General features: G+C 41.6%; 1 protein-coding gene across 1 annotated transcript in view; it reads right to left on the bottom strand.

Moving 5' to 3' along the window:
* Positions 1 to 25,198, bottom strand: part of obscna (obscurin, cytoskeletal calmodulin and titin-interacting RhoGEF a) — a 50,076-nt gene that overhangs the window by 14,807 nt on the left and 10,071 nt on the right. The window contains exons 23-64 of the mRNA XM_053625923.1: positions 24,904 to 25,170; positions 24,532 to 24,798; positions 24,053 to 24,319; positions 23,704 to 23,970; positions 22,997 to 23,266; positions 22,629 to 22,907; positions 21,337 to 21,594; positions 20,720 to 20,986; positions 20,368 to 20,634; positions 20,005 to 20,271; positions 19,639 to 19,905; positions 18,526 to 18,792; positions 18,161 to 18,427; positions 17,776 to 18,042; positions 17,410 to 17,676; positions 17,020 to 17,286; positions 16,623 to 16,889; positions 16,234 to 16,500; positions 15,835 to 16,101; positions 15,445 to 15,711; positions 15,083 to 15,349; positions 14,731 to 14,997; positions 12,570 to 14,228; positions 11,692 to 11,749; positions 11,497 to 11,609; positions 11,078 to 11,187; positions 10,781 to 10,981; positions 9,771 to 9,865; positions 9,484 to 9,657; positions 8,247 to 8,406; positions 8,053 to 8,160; positions 7,798 to 7,962; positions 7,535 to 7,693; positions 7,098 to 7,275; positions 6,887 to 7,000; positions 6,641 to 6,808; positions 6,165 to 6,267; positions 5,844 to 5,973; positions 4,634 to 4,928; positions 1,385 to 1,463; positions 1,162 to 1,283; positions 756 to 868 (exon numbers count right to left, since the gene is read on the bottom strand). Coding sequence (XP_053481898.1) covers positions 756 to 868; positions 1,162 to 1,283; positions 1,385 to 1,463; positions 4,634 to 4,928; positions 5,844 to 5,973; positions 6,165 to 6,267; positions 6,641 to 6,808; positions 6,887 to 7,000; positions 7,098 to 7,275; positions 7,535 to 7,693; positions 7,798 to 7,962; positions 8,053 to 8,160; positions 8,247 to 8,406; positions 9,484 to 9,657; positions 9,771 to 9,865; positions 10,781 to 10,981; positions 11,078 to 11,187; positions 11,497 to 11,609; positions 11,692 to 11,749; positions 12,570 to 14,228; positions 14,731 to 14,997; positions 15,083 to 15,349; positions 15,445 to 15,711; positions 15,835 to 16,101; positions 16,234 to 16,500; positions 16,623 to 16,889; positions 17,020 to 17,286; positions 17,410 to 17,676; positions 17,776 to 18,042; positions 18,161 to 18,427; positions 18,526 to 18,792; positions 19,639 to 19,905; positions 20,005 to 20,271; positions 20,368 to 20,634; positions 20,720 to 20,986; positions 21,337 to 21,594; positions 22,629 to 22,907; positions 22,997 to 23,266; positions 23,704 to 23,970; positions 24,053 to 24,319; positions 24,532 to 24,798; positions 24,904 to 25,170 — 10,184 coding nt within the window. The remainder of the gene's footprint in view (positions 1 to 755; positions 869 to 1,161; positions 1,284 to 1,384; positions 1,464 to 4,633; positions 4,929 to 5,843; positions 5,974 to 6,164; positions 6,268 to 6,640; positions 6,809 to 6,886; positions 7,001 to 7,097; positions 7,276 to 7,534; positions 7,694 to 7,797; positions 7,963 to 8,052; positions 8,161 to 8,246; positions 8,407 to 9,483; positions 9,658 to 9,770; positions 9,866 to 10,780; positions 10,982 to 11,077; positions 11,188 to 11,496; positions 11,610 to 11,691; positions 11,750 to 12,569; positions 14,229 to 14,730; positions 14,998 to 15,082; positions 15,350 to 15,444; positions 15,712 to 15,834; positions 16,102 to 16,233; positions 16,501 to 16,622; positions 16,890 to 17,019; positions 17,287 to 17,409; positions 17,677 to 17,775; positions 18,043 to 18,160; positions 18,428 to 18,525; positions 18,793 to 19,638; positions 19,906 to 20,004; positions 20,272 to 20,367; positions 20,635 to 20,719; positions 20,987 to 21,336; positions 21,595 to 22,628; positions 22,908 to 22,996; positions 23,267 to 23,703; positions 23,971 to 24,052; positions 24,320 to 24,531; positions 24,799 to 24,903; positions 25,171 to 25,198) is intronic.

Below are 25,198 nucleotides of genomic sequence, written 5' to 3'. Positions count from 1 at the left end.
GATTAGGAAGTCTACTCTATCTTCTAATGAATGTCTAGGTGACTTTACCTTGATGCTGCCCTCGAAACCAACCAATCATGTCCTTGAATTAGTAACTTCTAAAGTACTGTGGGAATTATTATCCGTGATTGGGAGCCTATACCAAATATAATAAATTCGCCACTCCTCAAGTTTTTAAAGACACCGTCCGATCTGCAATGTGCCTTTTCTATCTAAGATTATAGAGAAGGTTATCACCAAAAAGCTTGGTCCTTTCTAAATAGGAAGAACAGTCATGAAGTATTTCAGTCTGGTTGGCAGAAACATGATGGTACAGATTCAGCGTTTGCTAAAGTGGTCAGTGATACACCAGTTTGTTTAGAGCCTTAAAAAAGTGCAAGGTGGTATCCCACAAGGTTCTCTTTTAAGCCCCTTATTTTTTCCTTTTATACTCAGCTGCTTGGACATGACATTCATTTAAAAAAAAAAAAAAGAAGAAGAAGAATGGAAAAGGGAAAACGGTGTCAAATGTAAGACTGGGTAAAAATTTGAGAAGATGAAAAATTCCCATGTTGCTTACTTCTTGCGCACATCTTCTTGCTGTAAAATGAATTTCACCATAGTGCTTGATGGCTATTTTTGTCCTCTAAGACTCTCCTATTTATATCAACGTAAAAAAAATCCCAAATTCTGGAACAAACTACTCAGAATGAAGCAGGTCACATGCATTGACCAGTATCTGTCTTGTGTGTAAAGTGTGTTTGATCACTTCATACCTTGAACCACCTGATCTCTGGGATTGGCTGCCCGGTAATAACCACAGAAAAGGTTGCAGGTTGTCCAGGCCGTACACACAGATCCTCCATGTCCACCTGCACCACTGGAGGATCTGCAAAAATACATATTTGTGGCTTACATTAAACACGGATGTTGCAACTGTCACTCTGGAGTTTTGCAGATTAAACACTTTTACAAAAACAATGAGGAATTTTGAGTCTTCGGCCAGGATGAGTCTATAGAAGCAGCGATGGAAGAAACGCTACAAACTTGGAAACATACTGTACATGGAGACATCGTACATCAACACTGACACATGAATGCCCTGCCAAAACGTCCTGCCCAACGTTCCTGTCCAGATTTCCCAAAGTAAACTCAATAAACTCCTCCAAAAACTGTGTTCACCTGTGCACCTGTCATCTTCTGCTCTTGACACACGTGTCTCCTCATGCTCTTCCTCTGGTATGTCCAATTGTTCCTCGTCTGCGTCTTGTGTAGCTTGAGCCTCGCTGGTACTAAGTGCAGATCTGCAGAACGTGTGCCATGATTTCATGTGATCTTATTGGTATTGAAATGTTCTAACCCTGCGTACCAGATGTGGTACACCATGTGCAAGATATGGACTCACTGGTTAGAAGGTCCAGATTGAAAGAGCATCTGGAAAAGGTTCTTCAACAAAGCACTGGACCAGCCTTCTGAATCTGCTGCTGTACCCGAGAAAGACAGAGTCAGGATCTCACAGCAGGGAGAGTCTTATTAATTCTGTTTTGTTGTTTTATTTTGGTAAATTTTTAGCATAAATAGCTATTACAAACTACAAACCAGTGATGTGGCTACAGATACATATTCCATAATAATTTTAAGCATATGTAGATACAAGTATATAAATATTTGGCTAACCTAAAAATGCAAAGATTGGGTAGCAAACATGTCTCTACTGACTACATTTTGGGTAAATGCTACAAAGATCATTGCTTTTTTTTTTTTTTTTACCAAAATGCTATATTTGCATGTTTATTGTCAGCTAACACTTACCTTTATAACTCCAAGGATATAAGCAGCTCATATAATCTCAGAGACCACCATGATTGTACTTTTTCTTTGTAAAACATATATATAGACAGAGCACATGAGCCCAAAGGCAGCAGAAGAAATGACACTGACACAACAATTGTGGTCCAAGCATATAACCAGCTTTGAAAATGAAGGAAGCTGCAAGTTAGCGCTGACAAGAAGGTAATGGGTTCATGGGAAAGAGACGTAGAGAGAGAGAGAGAGAGAGAGAGAGAGAGAGAGAGAGAGAGAGAGAGAGAGCAAGCAAGAGAAAGAAAGAGACAGAAGAGAGGTTTACATGCAATGTGTATGGGCGTCTCTCTGTATTTGTCAGGACACTTACATGAGGATGGCTCTGATTGGATCTTTAGTCTCCTGCTCTGGGACTAAAAAAAGGGAGTTGGATGGAGAGAATGAAGTTAAATAAAGAGAAGTATGGATGAACATGGTCAACAGGTTTGCAAAAGCCACTCATAACCCACTCCTATGGCATGAGTGACTTTTGATAGTGAAGATAGTGAGGCTTTCGAGTGGAACGTCGGAATCATGACTTTTGCACCAGATGGATCTGTTTCAAAGGCATGCAAGTATCTCAAACTATAAACCAAGCTTTATACTGTAATATAAATCATAACAGTGAAACTTTAATGCACTGAGATGTTGTCTGAGGATGACAAGATGGTATTATGGTCTGTTTGGTTCACACAACCACAGGCAAAATTATATAAGGAAAAACCTTTTACCATAATAATCGTTAGGTTCGAGATAGAAGACATTGTTCGTTTATAGAGAATGGATGCACTGGATCAACGTACCCCTTTAACTTTTTTAAATAATAATAAAAAAGCACAATACAAATACAAAATGATGTCACGATGAAACGAGAAAAAAAAGTTGTCAGGAAATGGCAAATTCAAATTTCGACAATTGTCCAAGTGGACAGAATTGCCCTGCTCTCTGGGGGTTGGATAGATTTGTTGGTGTGCAGGGAACCAGGAATTTTCATTAGCAACAGACTCCTTCACTCCCAGATGTGACAGTCTAAGTACCAGAGAATAAGGCTCTAAGAATCGAGTCTGATTTTTGTATCGACTTGGACATGTCTTAGTCTATCGTATTGCTCTCGCTAAATATGGTCTTAGTCTTGACTGAATGTTTATAAAAAAAATTATTATTTTTTTTCAATGCACAAATAAAGCCAACTAGTTGAAGTAAAAGCTTGGCTTCGTAAAGAATTTGATGGTTTTCCGTCTCGATCTAGACCAGTGGTTTTCAAAGTGGGGGCCACCAGGGGGCGCCCCAGGGGCCTCAACAATTTGGTGTGAAAAATAACTAAATGTATGTTTTCTCTTTCTCACTCTCAGACAACCACACACACACACACACACAATCAATTCCTAATGTAATGTAATGTAAAGATGTAAGATGTAATTATTAATAAAAAAGGGGGCTATATTCAGAAGTCTGTATTTTTAAAGACATCTTGCAAAAGGGTGGCCTCGGTCAAATTTTAATGCCATTTGGGGGGCCTTGCCCTGGAAAAGTTTGGGAACCCCTGATCTAGACTATGTATCACTTTCTTTTACTCAGCCTTGACTTGGCCTTGACCCCCTTAAGACTCGGTTTTGAATCAATCTTGGCTAGTCCTGGTCTTGGCAGTCTTGACTACAGTCTTGCCAGTGAGTATTCAAAAGGGTATACATCAGGACTTGGTGGATTCGGGGCTGCATGGAAACCATTAACTGACAAATACTTCATTTGATGCAAGGAACCGGAACAAGGCTGAGAGGTGAAGACAAGATCTTGGACTAGGTTTGCCCCAGATGGAAGCGGATGGGTAACGGTTGTTGGTAATTGATCTCCAGAACCTTATTGACTTTCTCTTTTCCGACAGTGAATTGCACAGGTTTTTCAAAACCATCTGAAACACAGACATCTCACACAAGGTCGGACCTGTGGGTTGGGCAGAAGCCTCAAGGAAAACCTGAGACTATTTGAGTAAATTATGGTTCGCAGTCAAAAATGTACACCCCCTGAGTTAGTGACATCATAGCAACATCACACAAATCAGTTTTCTATACAAACATGTAAAAAATCTTGTGCTGTGTAAACAAATTTGGCCTAAATACCAGTGATATAATTATTATAAGCTATCCAAGTAATGTTGTCACGGATTCCCCCTTTACAACGAAAGCCGTGCGCTCTGTTTTATCTTTGTCATTGGGTTGTTCCTCTATTGTGTACACCTGTTTTATGTTAGCTCACTAATCAGGTTCTCGATGTATACATGTCCATGTTTTGTTGCAAAGTCTGGCCTTGGTTACGAGATCTGTTTATCTTCATGGTTATGACTCTCCCGCACAATTCCGGTTATGAATATCGATTATCCAGGTCTGTTGCCTGTCGAGTGGACTTTGGACCGTACGGACAATGATTTTTGGATTCACCCTATTAATACGCACGTGGAGTTTTCGCACTTGCGTCCTGCCTCTATCTGCACAGTACTGGAGTGAAACATAACAATGTTTTCAGGTACAGAGGTACTTTAAAGATACAATCAAGGATATGACCACAGAGAAGATACTGTGAAGAAGACCTGGCGTGCTGGTTTCTCTAAATACATAAAACGTTTGGATCAAAGAAGCAAAAGCTCTCATGTCTGAAGGCAAGGTGTATGAACTAGGAAGCTTTGCTGCAGTGGTACCTTTATGAATCAGTCAACTGTATAAAATTTGTATATTTGACAGATTTGACGGAAATTCATAGCTGTTCATATCCGTGATTGCAACTTTACTGCACGTCTTTGGTTCCGTGGTTGGTCATGGTCTGCTGACTACAGGACTCATGTCAGGTGTTAGACATATCAGATGATCTGGGGGAAACAAAGGGATGGAAGGACTGGTGGTGGAACTGGTATGTGCTCTGTCAAACCCATGAGACCATGTCATTGCCGTAAGCAGTAGTTTCCGGTTGGATATACTTGTTTTACCTTGTCTTATGTGGACCCTCATACCTGGAGCTGAGGTGACTTGTGGTTGGTCTTTGGCGCTGTCTGTCGCAGGGTGTGGTGTGGAGTACAACTGCGCCTTGCACTTAGCACTGCCCATCTGATTCATTATCTAAAACACAGGCAGAGTGGGCTAGTAGAACATGTAGAATTCATAGAAACGCATAGAAATACATATACGCATAGAAATACACACATACGCTTAGAAAGCAGTGACCTGAACAGCACTTTTTGAGCATAATTGCTCCAATTCGGATGTAAATTGTCCACCGATGTACCTTGTTTTGGTTAAATTTACCGTAGGTAATCTCAACATGGTGGGCTAGTCTAGTGCTTCAACCAATGAGAACATTTATTAAAGTAAGTACACTGTACAGTCACAGTATAATTATATATATTGTATTTCCAGAATTTTTTTTTTTACGTGCCTGAAACAAGTTAATTGACGTGATGCAATGTAGATAGCTTATCCGATTAACTGGCTAACTCGCTAGAGAGATCGGAATTCAACCTCTAGTAAGCCAATATAAGGAACAGAACAAGACAGGGAATGGTGTTATAGGAAAATAACTAACGAGAGCATGGTGTGATGTAGCCCATCGTAAAGCAGAGTCAACCGAAGTTGATTATTTTTCTAAAAGAACACGACCCTAAGTGTTTTATTCCTGTTATACTAGAGAAATTTGCCCCCCAAAAAAAAAAAACCTGGAGACTCCTTCCATAAATGTAAAATAAACATTTCCATACGTCCATGCCTTCCCAAAATGGCAATTATGTTTGCGGATTCAACAACTCTGTGGCATAATGGGCATTATCGACAAGTTACGATAAATGATAACACCAACGGTTTATTTCTTTCGCTAAAACACTGTCCAGAGAGACAGGGATCACTGACAAACCGGGCTACCAAGTGAGTTGCCTCCAGAATGGAAAATATGATTCAAAATGTGATTTAATAATTAGATAAAAATGTCAATATTCCAAAAGATCAAATAGAAATCAGTGTGTGTATATTGGTTGAAGTTACCTCACACTCATATTGCCCCACGTCTGTCTCTTCTGCCTTCTTTATAACCAGTAACAGGACTCCAGTCTGTGTATCACTGTCAATCTCATATTTCTTGCTTTTCTCCAGCTGTGTGCCATCCTTAAACCACCTAGGGTTAGTAATATGATGATTTAATATATATATATATATACTGTGATGCGTTTAGCTTTTTTAAAAAATAATTATAAATTGACCGGGAAAACAAAAATGATGATAATATTTTCATCACCCCTAAAACAACAGAGGAGTAAGCGGAGTAAAACTGGACAGAGCGACTGAGTGATATGAAATCAGCGTCACCTGACAGTGGGTACAGGAATACATCCTGTTGAACACTGCAACTTCACGTCCTTCCCTTTCACCAGCGGCGTGTTCTGAAGTCTGGTTGTGAAACTAGGAGGCACTGTAAAGTGTAAATTACAGTCGGTGCTGTTACAGTTCTCACTTCAGCACATCAAGCTACGCCAGTTAGCTTGCTAAACAACAAATAAAGAGTCACCAGAACCATGGGGTTAGGGTTTCTCAGTATCAATTTGCGCTCCTGGAAAGACCATTCGTACCAGGATAGCTTCTAACAACAACCTCGCAAGGACATGAGAACGTTCTTTCCTGGTACGCAAATGGTTTTTGAGAAGCACAACGTTCATCCGGTGAGTCTGTATTCGCTGTTCAGCCCGAGTAGTCGTGATGTAAATCAAAGTGCATTTTGGTCCCACCGCAAGCTGAATGTATGAAGAGAAGGAAAGTTTACAGATCCAGATCACTATTGTGCTTACCATCAACAACGATCTTGGCCAGGGTGCTAGCGTTCCCCATGGGGTTCGCTGCGTAACACATGTACTGACCCGAATCTTCCACGGACACAGAAGTCAGAACCAAATAGCAAGCGCCAGAGTTTCCCTCGGAGATAATGTGATGCTGGCCAGCCTTCAGAGCAATGCCGTCTGAGAAAGCAAGAAAGATTTAAGTGCCAGGATTCGCCGTTCCAAAAATTCTGAGAAGAACACTGACGTAAATATTACCTTTGTACCAAGTAACAAGAGGTTTTGGGATTCCCGTGACATTGCAAGTGAGTTTCATGGTCTGTCCGAGTTTAACTAGAGAATCGGTAAGAATCCGCTCGAAGCATGGCGCGCCTGTCAACATACACAAATTAAAACATTTAACGAACCAGCTATTTGTTAGAGAGACTTTATTGGACCGGTGTGCGCTGGAGTTTTACTGTAAACCCACTCCATGCTGGAAGTTTGCTGCGCTGTTGCAAATCTCGAAGGTCTTTGAGCCAGGACAAGCGGGTGAGCACGGAATGAGCTTGAAGAGTGACTTTTCGGATTGTACCTCGATGCTCATGCCAGATACCCCAGGACCGGTCATCTCCTTCTACCGTATCCTTCAAATCGACGTCGCTCAGCTGCACAAAAATGAAAATCTTTTTTTTTTATTACAACAAGAGCAACGGTTATCAGGAGTCTTTTTGATCAGAGATACCGAGAACACCAACTCATGATCTCCAGATCTCTTCTGCCAACCACTTCCAGGTTGACAACCACTCCTCACTCAACCCTGGAGCTGAGGCAGCAACGCTACCGACTGCACCACCATCCAGCTTTTACTAAAACAAAATTGTTTATACGTGCGCGTCTTGCATGTACTGCAGTTTCTAAAGTTACCTTCATCTTGTTCCTGAAGACATAGAATACGGACTGGGTGCTCAGGTCTCTTTTGGTTTTGCAGAAGACGATACAGTCCTTGAACAGGAAGACGTGACGATGATGACCCCTGAGTGAAATTTTAGTCCCGGGTGCTTCCTCCCATACAATGAAGGAACCCTGGGATGGCAAACAACCGAGAGATCACGAATCGGAGCAAAGTCTCGTGCATTGAGTTGGCGTGTTGATGTCTGATGTTGATGTTCTAGTGTCTGATGACCCACCTGTCGGATTGGTTCTCCGAGCCCTTTGAGAGGTGCTGGATAGTTCTCAATCAGGGACACATGCTGCATGTTCTCTGCACGCCAAGGCAAGCTGGACACCATGGAAAAGGCGTCTTCGATTAGGCAACAGCTTTGACCACTCTTCGCTTTGTTCCAGATCAACTCCTGCAAATAAACAACGAAACCACAACTTGCTTTGTTATGGTGGTTTACAGAAATGACTATCATTTTGTGAGAGTAAGTTCACAACACTACCTTGAACAGGGTTTTGTACGTCTGAAGCCTCTCCAGAGGTCTCTCCAAATACGTGCTGACGCTAAAGACTCGAGTATCCAGAGGTGCAAAAGCAGTGTTGACATATTGCTGAGAAACACATCGTCTGTAATTCCAATATGCTCTTGTGGGACAAGTTTCAGTGGGTATTCTACTTTGCAATCGTGCTTACGTACCTTAAAGAAGTGCTGTGTGTTTTTGTCTGAGATGCAGGCCTCGGCTAGAGTCTGGCCTATAATGTACTGAAGATACATTTCAAAGTCTGGGGCGTAATTTATAAAACACTGAGCCACGTCATCATCTGTGGTGCACTGGCTTAGCTTCGGTAAAATACAACTGCAAGATGGAAACACGCAATAAGATGACTCAACAGACTTATCGCAACAAAAACAATCAATCGTAACATTAAGCACGGAATAAAACACTCCGCATGGCGCTGTTATAGGAAAACAATCAACAAGAAAGGTCGCTGTTCTGGTCACCACCCTGAAGTTTGTTCTGTTCCTAAAACAGCAACATGTTTTATTCCTCTTATACCACAGCATGTTGCCAGCGCTACAACTTTTCATTCATTTAAAAAAAAAAACAAAAAAACATCGTCCTTTGTTATCCATTTATCATCGCATCTAATGTTGCGGAACGTCCACGAGACGAGTTCATTCCTGTTCTGACTTACATTATCGAGGCTATAAAGAGTCATTACAGCTTTACCTCTGACTGTTACAAAACACTGACACTGGAGACTCCTTACATCAACGTTAAATAAATGCGTGTGTCCACCGTACAAGTCCCTGTTGTCATATCACAGCAAACCAGTGACTACATTTCCCATCCTGCACTGCGGCCTACAAACATGGCCGCCATGGACCGCAATTCCCAGAACACTCATAAATTCTAATCACGCACACCTGGATCCAATCTCACACACAATCACACCACAGTTTAAAAGGACTCACTCTTTGCATTCACTCTTTGCGAAGTATTGAGTGTTATCACCATACCAAGCGTTTGTACCCTGATCCTCATTTTGATTCATGGTCTTTGAGCTTGTTTCTGGTTTCTCGTCCTCGATTCTTGCCTCGCCTCGTTTATGCCTGTTTGCAGATCGCCCGACCCATTGCCTGTTTTTGACCCCGCTATTGTCTCATGACTTGGATTTGTCTGCCTGCCTCCCTTTATTAAAAGCTCTTATCTGCACTTGCATCCATCCTAACCTCCATTACGTCGATTTCCTGACACCTGTGAATGAGCTGTTACTATAGAAACGAGAAGGTATTAATATAAACCTGTGATTTGCAGCTGCGCTACCGTCAGAGCTGCTGATTAATAGAAAATGAATCAACCAACAGTGCTGTGGTAAACAAATACAGTATATTACAGAAAAAAGTTTGTTTGTTTTTCGCTTTGGGTTACCATTCATGGAAGCTTGCGATGTCCTTTATGTTGCGGAATATGTACTCTTTCTGGCTAAGTATAGTGAGCGGAACCTTGTGGTTTGTCTCTACGTGCTGTAAATGGTGCTCCACAAAGAAATTCATTTCTCTCACGAACTCGATTTCACCATCCAGCAGACCTTTGATCAACTGACTGAAAAGTAAAAGCATGCAAACTTTATGTTTTTTGTAAAAAAAACAACAACAACAACAACAACAACAAAAAAGTATTGCAAACCGTATAAACTTGCTCATGCGCTAGCCCACCTTGATGTCTCTCTATATTCATCTTTAGAGGGTGTTTTTCTTCTTTTTCCGGAAATGTCTTTTGTCTCTGTTTCTTGCACCAGAGAAAGTAGTTCCTTTGAAAAGAGTCATCACACGATGGATCAGGGACAGCGGCGGAAAATACTTCAGTAAATATGCTTCGTTACTGTACTTAAGAACCATTTGGTACTAGTTGGCGAATTACTCAATTATCACTGAAATTCAAATACAAGTTCAAGAGAAATTTCGACCTTCAAAGGTCTCTCAAACTCCATGAGATTTCGTTTTTTTCTTATTGAGATGTTCACTTTTGCCGGATTTACCAGCGGTCGTGTCTCATTTGCCTCCCACGTAAATAAATAAATAAATACATACAATTTAAACAATTAAAACCATATTTTAAACCATATTTTTAAAACCATACATTAAAAAAATAAAACCATCAAAGCTAAGGACATATGTTGAGTTAGCGTTAAGTTTGGAAAATTAGCTAGTTACATTTTGTAATTTAGCTAGATGCATTAGCTAGTTAAGTTTTGCAAATTAGCTTTGTAAATGAGCTAGCGAGTTACATTTTGTAAATTACCGTGTTAAATTCAGTAGCTAGTCATATTTTTTAATTTAGCTAGTTAAACTTGCTAACACGTTAAGCTTTGTAAATGAACTTTTTGAAGTTTTGTTTTTGTTACTAACGTGCCTTAACGTTCATTCCAAAAGGGTTACACTAGCCAACAAGCTAAATACTTGGTGTGTCTGAGTTACCAGAATGTTTTCTAGGTGAACTGGTTAGTCATGCAGGGGTTAGGTATGATGAACTTGAATACTTGAGTATGTTTAAATGTAGACACTTTCTGATTTTCACTCAAGTATACTGTATTTTTGGCTCTGTACATCTACTTTGAATTGAAAAAGATTTCGACTTTTACTCAAGTACAATTTCTCTGTACATTTTCCACCCCTGCTCATGAAGACGCATTCAAATTATCTGTTGACGCCACAACAATGCTAACCTTTGTCTTTTTCTCAAGGTATGCTGGAGACAACCATCCCTGTCTGGACGGAGTGCTTTTGCTTGGCTTAGTACGGACAAGCCACTTCACAGGGTGCACAGAATCGAGGATCTCCACAAACTGGCCTTCCTTAAGAATAAAGTTCTCTTTATTGCCTCCGATGGGGTGACAGTCCACTTTGGCCACGTAGATATCAAATGTCTGGGGAAGAAATACCACACGTCAAAATGACGTCAGAAAATCAACACATAGAACTCAGTGTAGAACAATAGAACCTTCATAACAATACGATATTACCTCTTCTCTTTCATCATCCTCGTCTGACTCTGAGACGGACTCTACATTGGATGAGGTCTTGAGGTTATGAGGGTATTTAGGAGATGGAGTTTTGCTTACTGGCTTTCCCTCTGTGAAAAATATCATTTGTGTTCAGTCAATCGAGAAGAAATTTATCAGCATGATACAGCCAGTTGTCATAGTAGCGCTTCTTTACTTTGTGGTTTATTTTTAAACAATGAGTTAAGCTATATAAATTCACACTCGCAAGCAATAAAGTGACAGGCGACCATTCAGTTTCCGAGTTTCTACACGCGTGACGCAGCCACAATTTCAGAGACTGAGCGATAAGTGACATTTGAACTGAGATGTTCTCAATTCTATGCAAATTAGGTATGACCTTCAAAAGAGGTGACAAACTCATAGAGGAAGAGACTGACCTTTTACTTTGAACTGTCCAGTGATTGTTTGTGGTTGGGGGCTGATAGCGTTTTCCTCTTCTGAACTGTTAGACAGCTGCATTTTGGGTTTTGTCTTTTCCACTACTTTGTCTCTGTAAAAACCCAAAAAATTGCTATTTCTTTTATAATTATGGATTTAAAATTAATATTAGGTTTATAGTCAGGTCTTCTTACCTGCATAGGTCACCTGTATCCACATCAGGGGCAGGGTCATAATCTGAAGGACAGGACCCTACAAAACACGAACATGGTAAGGTGTGCCATAGACAACTTCAAGTGAATATTGATAAGCGCAGGAGGAAATGTCGCATTTCTTAGGACATGTCTGGTTGATGGTAAACACCAGTGAAACACCAGTGAAGATCCCATACTCCACTCCGTGGAAAGTTTTTATGCAACTGGCAGCTTGATTTAATGACAGGATGTCCAAATTAAAATGAGGAAATAGCTGGTTAGATGTTGTGTGTTCCCTCATGCCGGGAACAATCCTGATTTTAGAAATCAAAGTGTATCGATTTTCAAAAGACAAACAATGCCTGCAAAATGCTTAGATTGCTGCAGTGACGAGAGATGCCTGGATACTACGCTAAACAAGAACGCTAACCGGCTAGCTACCTAACTGATGCGGCAATACACGTACAGTGTCAGCTTCTCCTTCGATTTTAGACGGCAGTTGACTTGCTCTAGCTTCACCCGACACAACACAGAAGCCCTCTGTCTTATAAGAGCAAATATTCCCCAACTTTCCACAAAAAAAAGTAACTGTAAGCATATACATTGGGGTAAGTCACGTCAGGTAAAAGTTTTAAGTCAAGAGGGGGAGAAAACAGTTTTGGTAATGGCGATCTGTGATTTGTTAATTTGTATATATCTTGTTTGTTCACCTGTATGGAGACTCAGGAGGTGCAAACAATTCATTTCGCTTTGACGTCTTAAAATGGCACCACTCGAAGTGCGTTAGGAATGGACATGTGCCGTAACGTTGAAACGGTCTATAAAACGCGAGTCATGCAACACGCATAGATCTGAAACAATTATTTAAGGCAACTTACCAGAACTAACTGAAATGAGACTTTTCCTTTTCTCCTGAATTTTTCTGTAGGTGTCATCTGTAGAGAGATTGTAGATGAGCCTCAGTGAGTCCTCTTCCGTATTAGAGATCTGCCCAACTTCTCTTCCAGGAGCCGGTTCTGTTGCTGATGGCTGTGCCGTTTCACTTATAGGTTTCTTCGGATGACTGACTGTCACGTTCCCATTGTAACTGATAGTACCAAACTGGTTGGCAACTTCACAAGTGTAGATCCCTGCATCTTTGAAACCTGCATTAGCTATAACCAGCAAGCACATACCATCTTCATGATGGCTGATCTTGTGACGCTTCCCAGGCTTTATCTCAACACCGTCCTTCAGCCACCGTACTATGCTGGGTTTCCCCTCAACGACACACTCCAAACAAAATGTATCACTCAGCTCCACATTCTGGGTCTTGAACACTGCCTTGAAAACAGGCCGCATCTCCTTCCGAGCCTTGTAGCCCTTGAAAGCAGCTTGGATCTTGATAGCTGCCTCTAGTATCTCTGTCTCATCCTCTTGACTTATGTCTATACCAGGGGGTTCTTGAGCATGCTGTTCCGGAGAGTTGGTGTCCATTGTCGGCTCTTGGTGATCTTTGGTGATCTCTTCCCAAGATTCATGGTTGACAGTACCAACAACCAGACCCTCTATTTTGGTCTGGACTGCTACCTTTTCCTGAGATTGGATTGTTAAAGGTTCTGGGTCCTCTTCCATTTGCTTCATGTTTGTCTGGTCTGTAAAACCCATCTGCACAACTGACTCTGCTTTCTGTTGCAGGGCTTGTTTAATGGAAAGTTCTGTTGTTGTTCCTACACTAAGATGTTGCTTCTTGTATTCCTGATCTGTAATATGTGGACTTGACACTTTCTCTGCAAGATGATCCTCAGCTTCACTTAAGGATTGGATCTTTTCACGTGCTAAAAGTTTTTCACTATGGACACCTGGTTTCTCTTCTTTTACTTCTTGCTTTACTAATGCTTCCATTGTGGTGTATTTCTCTTTGGTCATTTTAACTCCGAAATCCAGGAACTGACTCTCAGTATCTGAGGAACCTATGGAGGTTGCTTCTTCAAATGGCTCCATGACCAAAACCTGTTTCTTTGGCTCAAGAACACTGTCTTGCACTTGAAGAACAATCTGTGGCTGGGTGAACATTCCCTTGTTGTGAGGTGGTGCTAGTGGTACAATTTTGCCTTGAATGTCGATTTTCTTCTCTGTGCTATCTATGCACTCTGGTGCTTGTTTTATATTGTCTCGATTTTGGTTGGCAGGAATATCTGTGGTAGACGTAACTGCTATCCTCTCTGCTCTGTTACTCTGCTCAGCAGTACCATGATCGTCAGGAGAAGGAGTGGGTTTCCTAATATCCACCACCACCTCGTCCTTCCAAGGGAATATTTCATTTTCCTTCAACGTTTCCCTCACTAACGTCTTCTTCTCAAAGTCTTGCTCCTCTGTCTTATTTAGACTATGATCCAAGTGGTCATCCTCCCATTGCTCTAGTATAGTATTAGCAGACTGCTGGCTTACAGGTGAGATTTTTGATTTGACGACATTGCCTTGTCCACCTTGCTGGGATCTCTTTCCCTTTGAGCGTGGTGGTACCTGAGGGACTTCCTTAGGTTTGGTTGGAAACACTAGATAGCATTAACAAAGAAAAATAAACATATACAGTTATCAAGATGTCAAGAAAACCTTTTTTCAGTAGTTTATTAGGATGCATCAATAGCAATACCGTATGGATATCATCCTGTTACTGTGCTCATTTGCTTGTACTCATACTCGACAAACGTACCATGTGATACTATGTGATGTAAGCCTGGTGTACATCGTCATGCTAATGAACAAGCGGCACGAGATGGCGGCAATCTGAAGCTTTTTCACAATTAACATTAACCAAGCAAAGAAAACTGCAAACTGTGCTTTGTAAAAATATCAAGAAGAGGAACTACATCGTCTACCTACAATATAAGTAACATGGAACATCTTATGGTGTTTAAATGGTACGTTTAATAGTGAGCCAGTTTTACGTGAATTGCTGGTTATTCACGAATGTAGAGCAGTGAAGCAAGCATGCAGAGAAACTTCCACATGTAAGTGAAAGTACAGAACAGAAAAGACTTAATAAAGAACATGAACCTTTTACACCAACAGTTGCCGTTGTCTCCAGTTTGCTAGCACAGCACTTGTAAACACCACAATCTTCAGTGTTGAAGTCATAAATTGTAAGCTGTAGTTCACAGCCATTTTGCTTCATCTCATACTTATTTCCAGGCATCAGCAGAACTGCGTCCTTCTTCCACTGCACTGAAGATCCAGGTTTAGAGAGCTCACAACACAGCACCACAGTCTTGCCTTCCTCTACCTCTTGACTTTCAAGCTCCTTAGAGAAAAATAATGGATGTTCTGGAACAGAAAAAGAACATGTCTACCAGTTCTGTCTCACACAATTCATCTCTTGATTGATCTCTGCACTGACTAAACTATATACCTTTAACCGTGATGGATGCTGTGGTCACTAAACTACCAGCACAACATCTGTAGCACCCAGTGTCTTGATTCTTCAGGCCATAGATCTTAAGTTGATGTTTACACCCATCTTGCATCATCTCATACTTGCTTCCTGTTCTAAGCAGCTTCTTTTCCTTGTTCCATTGCACAAAAATTCCAGGTTTAGAGAGCTCACAGCAGAGCAAGGCAGTTTTACCCTCTTCTACATCCAGATTCTGAAGCTCCTTGCAGAAGAACAAAGGTTTTTCTGGAGAGAATAAAGAGCATGGTGGTCAATGTTCTTCCACAATGATGCACTTTGGTCAACCGTATTTGTTGTGTTGGTCACAACAAACCACATACCTTTCACCACAATAGATGCTGTGGTGACGAGACTGCCAGCACAACATTTGTAGGAGCCACTATCAGAACTCCTCAGATCATGGATCATAAGCTGCAGTTCACACCCATCCTGCTTCATTTCATACTTCTCTCCAGGTTTCAGAAGAACAGCTCCTTTCTTCCACTGCACGGCAACTCCTTGTTTTGAGAGCTCACAGGACAACAAGGCAGTATTTCCCTCTTCCACATCCAGATTTTGAAGCTCCTTACAGAAGAACAAAGATTTTTCTGGAGAGAACAGAGGACACGGTGGTCAATACTTTACTCACTAAGAAGAACATTGTAAAGAATACTGCAGAATTCATGTTCCAACTTTATTTACCCTCGTGTTGATCGTAATATATGACCTACCCTTCACTACAATGGATGATGTCGTGACCAGACTACCAGCACAGCATTTGTAGGAGCCACTATCAGAACTTCTCAGATCCTGGATCATAAGCTGCAGTTCACAACCATCCTGCTTCATCTCATACTTCTCTCCAGGTTTCAGAAGAAGAGCTCCTTTCTTCCACTGCACTGCAACTCCAGGTTTGGAGATCTCACAGCACAGCAAGGCAATTGTACCCTCTTCTACCTCCAGATTTTGAAGCTCCTTATAGAAGAACAAAGGTTTTTCTGGAGAGAACATAGTACATGCTGGTCAGTTCTATATCTCACAAAGGCGTAGTACCTAAAACCTATTGTCAAATGTATGCTTCACTCTTTGGTCAATCATATTTATTGTGATGATCACAAGAAACTACACACCTTTCACTACAATAGATGCTGTGGTGACCAGACTACCAGCACAGCATTTGTAGGAGCCACTATCAGAACTTCTTAGATCATGGATCTTAAGCTGCAGTTCACATCCATCTTGCTCCATTTGATACTTTTCTCCAGGTTTCAGAAGAAGAGCTCCTTTCTTCCATTGTACAGCAACTCCAGTTTTAGATAGCTCACAGCAGAACACAGCAGATTCACCTTCTTCTACCTCCAGATTCTGTAGCTCCTGGCAAAAGAACAAGGGTTTTTCTGGAGAGAGCAAAGAAGATGGTGGTCAGTTCTTTTCTCACAAAAATCTCATCATAAAACTTGTTGCCAAATTCATGTTCCAACTTTATTTACCCTTATATTCGCCATAGTACCCCACCTACCCTTTACAAGAATTGAGGCTGTCGTGGTGTGTATACCAGCACAACATTTGTAGGAGCCACTATCAGAACTCCTCAGATCATGGATCTTAAGTTGTAGTTCACATCCATCTTGCTTCATTTCATACTTCTCTCCAGGTTTCAGAAGAAGAGCTCCTTTCTTCCATTGCACTACAACTCCAGGTTTAGAGAGTTCACAGTAGAACAAGGCGGTTGTACCTTCTTCTACCTCCAGATTTTGTAGCTCCTCGCAGAAGAACAAAGGTTTTTCTGGAGAGAAAAAATAATGTCAGATTTTCTCACAACAACACAGTACATGAAGCAGACTGTCAAATTTATGCCCTCACTCTTTGGTCAATCGTATTTGCTCACAACAAATATGTCATCTAAAACCACATACCTTTCACTACAATGGATGCAGTACTGACCAGGCTACCAGCGAAGCATTTGTAGGAGCCACTGTCAGATCCCCTCAGATCATGGATCTTAAGTTGCAGTTCACGTCCACCCTGCCTCATTTCATACTTCTCTCCAGGTTTCAGAAGAAGAGCTCCTTTCTTCCATTGCACTGCAACTCCAGGTTTTGATGTCTCACAACTCAGCAAGGCAGTTGTACCCTCTTCTACCTCCAGATTTTGTAGCTCCTTACAGAAGAACAAAGGTTTTTCTGGAAAGAACAAATAACCTGGTGGTCAGTTCTTATCTCACTAAGATGGTCATCATAAAACATATTGCGGAATTCATGTTTCAACTTTATTTACCCTCGTGTTGGTCGTAATATATGACCTACCCTTCACTACAATGGATGATGTCGTGACGAGGGTACCAACACAGCATTTGTAGGAGCCACTATCAGAACTTCTCAGATCCTGGATCATAAGCTGCAGTTCACATCCATCCTGCTTCATCTCATACTTTTCTCCAGGTTTCAGAAGAAGAGCTCCTTTCTTCCACTGCACTGCAACTCCAGGTTTCGAGATCTCACAGCACAGCAAGGCAATTGTACCCTCTTCTACCTCCAGATTTTGAAGCTCCTTACAGAAGAACAAAGGCTTTTCTGGAGAGAACAGAGATCATGGTGGTCAAAGTTCTCTCCAAATGACAGAGTTCATAAAACTTATTGTCGAATGTATGGCCCCACTCTTCAAAAACATACCTTTCACTACAATAGATGCTGCAGTGACCACACTACCAGCATAACATTTGTAAGAGCCACTGTCAGAACTTTTTAGATCACGAATCTTAAGCTGCAGTTCGCATCCATCCTGCTTCATTTCATACTTCTCTCCAGGCTTCAGAACTATTGTTTCCTTTTCCCACTGCACGGAAACCCCAGGTTTCGAGAGCTCACAACACAACAAGCTGGTTTCACCTTCCTCTGCTTCTTGATTTTTGAGCTCCTTGTAGAAGTACAAAGGTTGTTCTGAACACGACAGATTAATACGTTGTTAAATAGTCGTGTAACCTTTCTCAGCTCTTGGCAGATTAATGCATGCATGGAGAAGGTAATCAGTGTAATAATGGAAAATGATTACACATACCTTTGACAAGAATGATCGCTGTGGTCGCTATGGTATCAGCATGACAACTATAAGTGCCACTGTCCTCACATGTTAGATGACGAATTTGAAGTTGTAGCTCACATCCATTCTCCTTCATTTTATACTTATCTCCTGGTCTAAGCAGGACTGATCCCTTCTTCCACTGCACTGCAACCCCAGGTTTAGAGGTCTCGCAGGTTAGCAAAGCAATTCCACCCTCCTCCAACTCCATATTTTGGAGTGCCTCATGAAAGAATACTGGTACTTCTACAGAGAATTCAAGGGTTATTACTAAAGTTTATTTTTACTAAACGTTATTACCATACTCTTAAATACAGTGCCCATTCTGCCAAAATGCCGTGTACCTTTCACTTCGAGGGATGCCACGGATTCAAAGCTACCAGCACAGCACTTGTAGGAACCACTGTCTTGATGTGTTAAGTTATGTATTTTAAGCTGTACTTTACAGCCATTTTGCCTTATCTCATATTTACCCCCAGGCCTCAGACGGGTTGTACCTTTCTTCCACAGCACTGGAACTCCAGGTTTAGAGAGCTCACAGAACAGCGAGGCAGTCTCTCCTTCCACTGCTTGCATACTTTTGAGTTCCTCAAGAAAGAATGGTGGCTGTTCTACGTGTACATAAAACATAAATACATCAGTTGATTTTACGTCACTTGTTTAGTTGTTAAATTACAGGGGACCAAAACACCAAGTGTAGGTTTCCATGATTTCAAGCTTCTTGAATGACCCGATTGCATCACTAGCGGTAATCTAGTAAATGGTTGACATTTTGCGAGTAAGAAGCAACTTGCTACATAATTAGACAAGCAGGTGAATGGATATTTTACTCCTTAACATGTTCCCTTCAGGCCGCTAGCATGGCTCAATTTGACCCACTATTCCTCAAGACAGAAGGAAGATTCGGCTCTGTCCTGGTACTGTGGTGGTGGAATGAATTTCCCCTGGCTGTCTTCAAGTAAAGACTGAAGACCTACCTCTTCACTGAGCAGTTAAATGAGCACTAATTAAAAAGAAAAAAAACATGTAGTAATTTTATTGCCGTACCAACTCGTACTTACTCATCTCTAAGGGTTTTAGGTTAATGGTATTCTTAGACCCTGGCTTATTTTTACGAGGATGAGGGTATGTTTTTGATAGTGACTACAAACACTTCTGTAAGTTGTTCTAGATCAGGGGTGTCCGATCTTATCCGGAAAGGGCCGGTGTGGGTGCAGGTTTTCATTCCATCCAATCAGGAGGCAGACCTGATTCCACCTGTTAGATGGCTTTCAATAGACTTTAGGTGTGGCTTCTGCTTGGTTGGAATGAAAACCTGCACCCACACTGGCCCTTTCCGGATAAGATCGGACACCCCTGCTCTAGATAGTTGGCCATCTGACATTGTAAATGTCAATTTTGGCTTTAGACAGACTCTTCTACCTGACATGATGATCCAAAAAATGCATTGTACATACCTTTCACATCAAGGGATGCTGTAGTCACAATGCCACCTGTACAGCATTTGTAGGTACCACTGTCGTGATTTGTTAAGTCATGGATTTTAAGCTGAAATTCGCAATCATTCTGTTTCATTTCATACTTAGTTCCAGGCTTCAGCACTACTGCTCCTTTTTTCCACTGCACTGGAACTCCAGGTTTAGAGACTTTACAGCAAAGGGAAGCGGTCTCACCCTCTACTGCTTCCAGATTTTGAAGTTCCGCATGGAAAAACAGGGGTTGTTCTGAAATTGTAAAATGGACAATCTTGAGCTGGATGACTTTACATACACACATATACATACATATATATACATGCAATATTACCCAGAGACTGGACATACCTTTTACCATAACAGACGCTCTAGTAACCAAGCCACCAGCACAGCATTTGTAATTTCCACTGTCCAGACCCTTCACGTCATGGATCTTAAGCTGCAGTTTGCAACCATCCTGCTTTAATTCATACTTGTCTCCTGGTCTAAGCAGCACTCCTCCTTTCTTCCACTGCACCGAAACCCCAGGTTTAGAAAGCTCACAGCACAAGAAGGCGGTTTCACCCTCCTCTAACTGCTGACTTTGTAGCTCCTCAGAGAAGAAGAGTGGTTGTTCTGGGGGGGGTTATTCCATTAAAAGTTGTTTAGCTCAGTTCCAAATATATACATCCAACGGAAAACTTGTCATTCCTGAAATTTTATATTCTTTACCTTTTACTAGGATATTAGCCGTTGTCTCTAGGCTACCAATACAACACCTGTAGACTCCACTGTCCTCACATTTCAAGTCATTTATCTGGAGCTCTAATTCACAACCATTCTGCTTCATCTCATATTTGATTCCAGGTCTCAGCAGCACGGTTCCCTTCTTCCACTGCACTGGAACTCCAGGCTTAGAGAGCTCACAGCACAGGAAAGAGGTTTCACCCTCTTCGGCTTCCATACTTTGGAGTTCCTCACGAAAGAACAGAGGTTGTTCTAGAAACAGGTGGCTTCAATTTAGACGTCATTAACAGAAAACATTTTTGATCATTGAATACGCTTGACACATTATGTCGAATACCTTTAACACTGAGACTAGCCTTCGTCTCAATGCTATCCACACAGCACCTGTAGATGCCGCTATCCTGAACTTCCAGGTCGTCGATTTGAAGTTGTACTTCACGACCGTCCTGCTTCATTTTATACTTGTTTCCTGGTCTAAGCAGAACACCTCCCTTCTTCCATTGCACTAAAACTCCAGGTTTAGAGAGCTCACAACGCAGGAACGCAGTTTCACCCTCTTCTACCTGTTGATTTTGAAGTTCCTCACGAAAGGAAAGTGGATGTTCTAGAACACAGAATATAGGTCCAGTTTCACCATCAACGATCCATGTACTAATAAGGCGCAATGGGATTTACGTTACAAATCATACGTACATTGACAATCTGCGTGATAATGTTTTGTAACTTTGATAACACTCTAGAACAAGGATGTGAAAGGTTCTAATGAAATTAATTTGAGATCCAAATGCCATAAATATCAAAAGTGTCTATATACAAAAACATATCATTTATAGATTCAGTCCCAGGTTGTACAAATATACTGCATATACCGATTTTTAGATTAAGCTTAATGAGTTTGACAACCATGGTCTGGAAATTATACAAGAACATACCCTAATGTTCATATTACATTACCTCTGATGGTGAGAGCAGCCATACTTTGCATGTCTCCTGTGTCACACATATAAGCCCCAGTATCCTCTTTCTCCACTCTATGTATTAAAAGTAGGTTGCGCTTCCCTTCTTTACGAGGTTCATACTTTTCCCCTGCCAGAAGGGTGACGCTGTTTCGTTTCCATGTGACGGGTGTGCAGTCGTCCGAGGTAACACAGGATAATGTGGCAGTATCGCCCTCAAAGACGACCATGTCTTTCAATTGCTCTTCTATCAAGACTGTGCAAACAGAAGGTCATTAAGGATGGATGGTATAACATATTATTGGAGAAAACTATTGGAAAACACTCTCTTGGCATCTGACTAAGCTTTAAATAAGTCAAGGTTTCACATGTGCAGTGTTTATTCTGTTTGATTGGAACCCTTGTATGTTCTCCCCTCTTTGTGGTTCTTTAGGCAAGTAAGAACACAGCAATCATGCTCCAGTGTGGACCAAACCAACCAGTCTGAGAGCATCTGAGTGAGGTCAGTTACAGTTAAATTTATATAGCGCTTTTCTAGACACTCAAAGTGCTTTACATAGTATGGGGAAGGGGATCTCCTAAACCACAACTAGTATGTAGAATCTACCTGGATGATGTGATGGCGGCCAGAACACCCATCACACACCAGCTGTTAGTGGAGAGGAGAGAGTGATGTAGTCTATTCAGAGATGGAGATTATTAGGGGGCCATGATAGATAAAGGCCAATGGGGGAATTTCACCAGTTATACCCCTACTCTTTACGAGAAGTGTCCTGGGATTTTTAACGACCACAGAGAGTCAGGACCTCGGTTTAACGTCTCATCTGAAAGATGGTGCTGTTTTTACAGTATAGCGTCCCTGTCACTATACTGGGGCATTAGGCCCCACACAGACCACAGGGTGAGTGCCCCCTGTTGGCCTCACTAATATCACTTCCAGCAGGTTGTTTCCATCTGTTTCAAAGCATACTCTAGCATGGTTCATTTGTAGTGCGAAAGTGATTCAAACCTGAAGTGACTCGACTTCAAGAGTATCAAAGATGGAAGAGGAATCAAACATTATGAGGGAGTTTTTAGCCATTTTTGGTTTTCTGGTTTCATTAATTTGATTAACATTTTCATTAATTGATTAAAATGTTAAATGTCCAGTGTGAAACCAAATCAAACCAAAAAGCAAATAAACCCAAAGTATTAATTTTGTTCTAATTCGGACGTGAGAACTCGACTAATCGGTGTGAAAGTGTCCTAAGGGTAAATAGGCAGCAGAAGGACCCTCACTTCCATTCTCACCTTTGGGTTTACTATTTACTTGTAGACGAGCTGAAGTCCACTCTTCTCCTACCACAAACGCCACGATACCCGACTCCTCGGGTGTTGTCATGGTAAGTGTCAGGTGATGCTCACGACCGCAACACCTCATCTGATTCATTTCATTTTCCTGCAGAACAGTGGAGTCAAGCCACCACACTCCATCTGTGACATCGCTATGTGAAAGCTCGCACACAAAATGAGCATTTTCTCCTGCAGTTACAGTCAGGTCTCGTAGCTCTCTCACAATTCTCACACGCTCTAAGAGATAAAAAAAAAATCCTTTAACACGACGATGGAAGCGTCGTCGAATATTTTACGCATTTCCTAAAAAGACTTTTGCCATTTACCGATCACTCTAAGGTGTGCTGATGTCGTCTTGCCCCTTGTGCTACATGTGTACACACCAGCATCCTCAGACCTTACTTTCCTGATCTCAAGCTCCTGTGTTGAGCCCTTTTGGTGTAGAGTAAATCGGCCACCTTGTGTGATCTGCTGTGAGTCTTTTTTCCAAGCCACTGGTGCATTAGGACTTGACAGCAAACAACTGAACACCACAGAGTTCCCCTCCTTCGCCTCCTGGTCCTGTAGTTCTTTCTCAAAGAACACAGAGGCTGCAGCTGTGTGTAAAGAGGAGTCATGAAAAAAAGGTTTGAATGCAGGATCTCACTTCTTTCTAAGATCTTAGAAAGTGATGTTTTTTTTATTTTATTTGAAGTGATATATGAAGCAAAATCTTTACAGATTCAGGTTTAGAAGAAAAAAAAAAATACGTCTCAGTGGTCCAACATGGTCGTCAGACGTCTTCTCTTCATTTAAAAATGGGTGCAACGTGAGAATGGGAATGTGTTTGAGCAGCACAGCATGAAATTTTGAACAACGAAATGTTCTGTACAATGATATTCCGTTCATTACATGATGAAGCAGGCGTATATGGGCATGTATAATGAGTAATGGATGTATAACGAACGAGAAAACGATTGCAATACATTTACCTGCATTTATTAAAATCAACACCTTCTCGTTTAGGAGATGAAACAGTCTGCACGGGACCTACCCCTGACGTTAACTTCAGCCGTTGTCTTTTGGTCTCCGATAACACAGCTATACTCCCCGACGTCCATAGGAAGCACGTTCCGGATGTGTAACTCAGCAACTAACCCATCCTGCTTCATCTTGTACTTAGATCCGTTACTAAGTTCCTCTTCATCTTTCCACCACTGCACAGGTACCCCAGGTTTAGAAAGCTCACAGTGCAGGACTATGATCCCTCCTTCTGGAGCCTCCTGGCTCATTAGATGTTGTCTGAATGTGACCGGAGTGGCTAAACAACCAAAATAGTTGGTTATGAGGAGGCAAAACATTTACTCAAGTGACAATAAAAGCTTGTGAAGACCTCGTCCTACCAGACACTTTGATGCTGGCTTTAGTAATCTGATCCCCACATGTGCAGCTATACACTCCACTGTCTTCAGGCATCGCTTTCTTGATCATTAGAGCCACTGTAGTATCTTGGTGTGTAATTTGGTATTTCAGTCCAGACTTGAGCAGTTCCTCCCCTTTTTTCCACTGAACAGGAACACCAGCTTTGGAGAGTTCACAGTGCAGGCGTACATTGCTCTCCTCTTCGACGTCTTGGTTTTTTAACTTCACTTTAAAGATAATGGGTGGAACTGGAAATAGTAGCCAAAGGGATGAAAAATGACTGAGAGGCTTAGCTTGCCTACGTTCTAATTGAAAGCCATGCAAAGCCTGAGAGCACAAGAAGCAGATTTATATACTATACGAAGGAAAGTACTTTGCCACAGCAAGCAAAGCAGGAGCCGTCAAAAGCTATCCGTGCTAGCTGAATGGTGCACACCACTGGGAAACCGACACGCCTTACCCTGAACCGTAAGCTCAGCGGTCGACTCAGAATCCTTGGTTTTGCATGAATAGTACCCAGCATCACTTTCCTCAATGTTGTGTATGATAAGCGTGGTGATTTTTCCATCTTGCTTAATCTCATATTTATCTCCTGCTTTCAGAATAACTCTTCCTTTCCTCCAGTCCACCGGTGCGCCAGGTTTTGAGAGCTCACAACTGAACACGGCAGTTCCCCCTTCTTTGGCAACTCCGTTTTGGAGCTCTCGTTTGAATGTGACTGGTAGAGCTACAAACCCATAGAAATGAGACATATCCATGTGGAACAATATGAACGAAAGAATAACGTGATACGTTTTTTAAATTAACCTGCCGTGAGTGTAGCAAAACCTACCCCGAACTTTGATTTCTGAGCTAGTCTTTTGGTCTCCTATTGTGCAGATGTATACACCAGCGTCCTCACATAAAACGTTCCTAATAACCATCTCAACACTCTTTCCCTCAGTCTTCATGTGGTATTTTTCACTGCAGGTCAGCTCCTCCTGACCCTTCCACCATTTCACCAATGCTCCCGGTTTAGAAAGTTCACAACGTAAAGTGATGCTCTGGCCTTCCGCTGTTTCTTGGTTTCTCAGGTTTTGTTTGAAGACCACTGGTAAAGCTGAGAACATTATACAAATTATACATGT

The sequence above is a fragment of the Ictalurus furcatus genome, chromosome 5 (assembly GCF_023375685.1).
Source record: "Ictalurus furcatus strain D&B chromosome 5, Billie_1.0, whole genome shotgun sequence".
Lineage (NCBI taxonomy): Eukaryota > Metazoa > Chordata > Actinopteri > Siluriformes > Ictaluridae > Ictalurus > Ictalurus furcatus.
The sequence above is the reverse complement of the archived record's forward strand: the minus strand, read 5'-3'. Positions and strand labels throughout refer to the sequence as shown.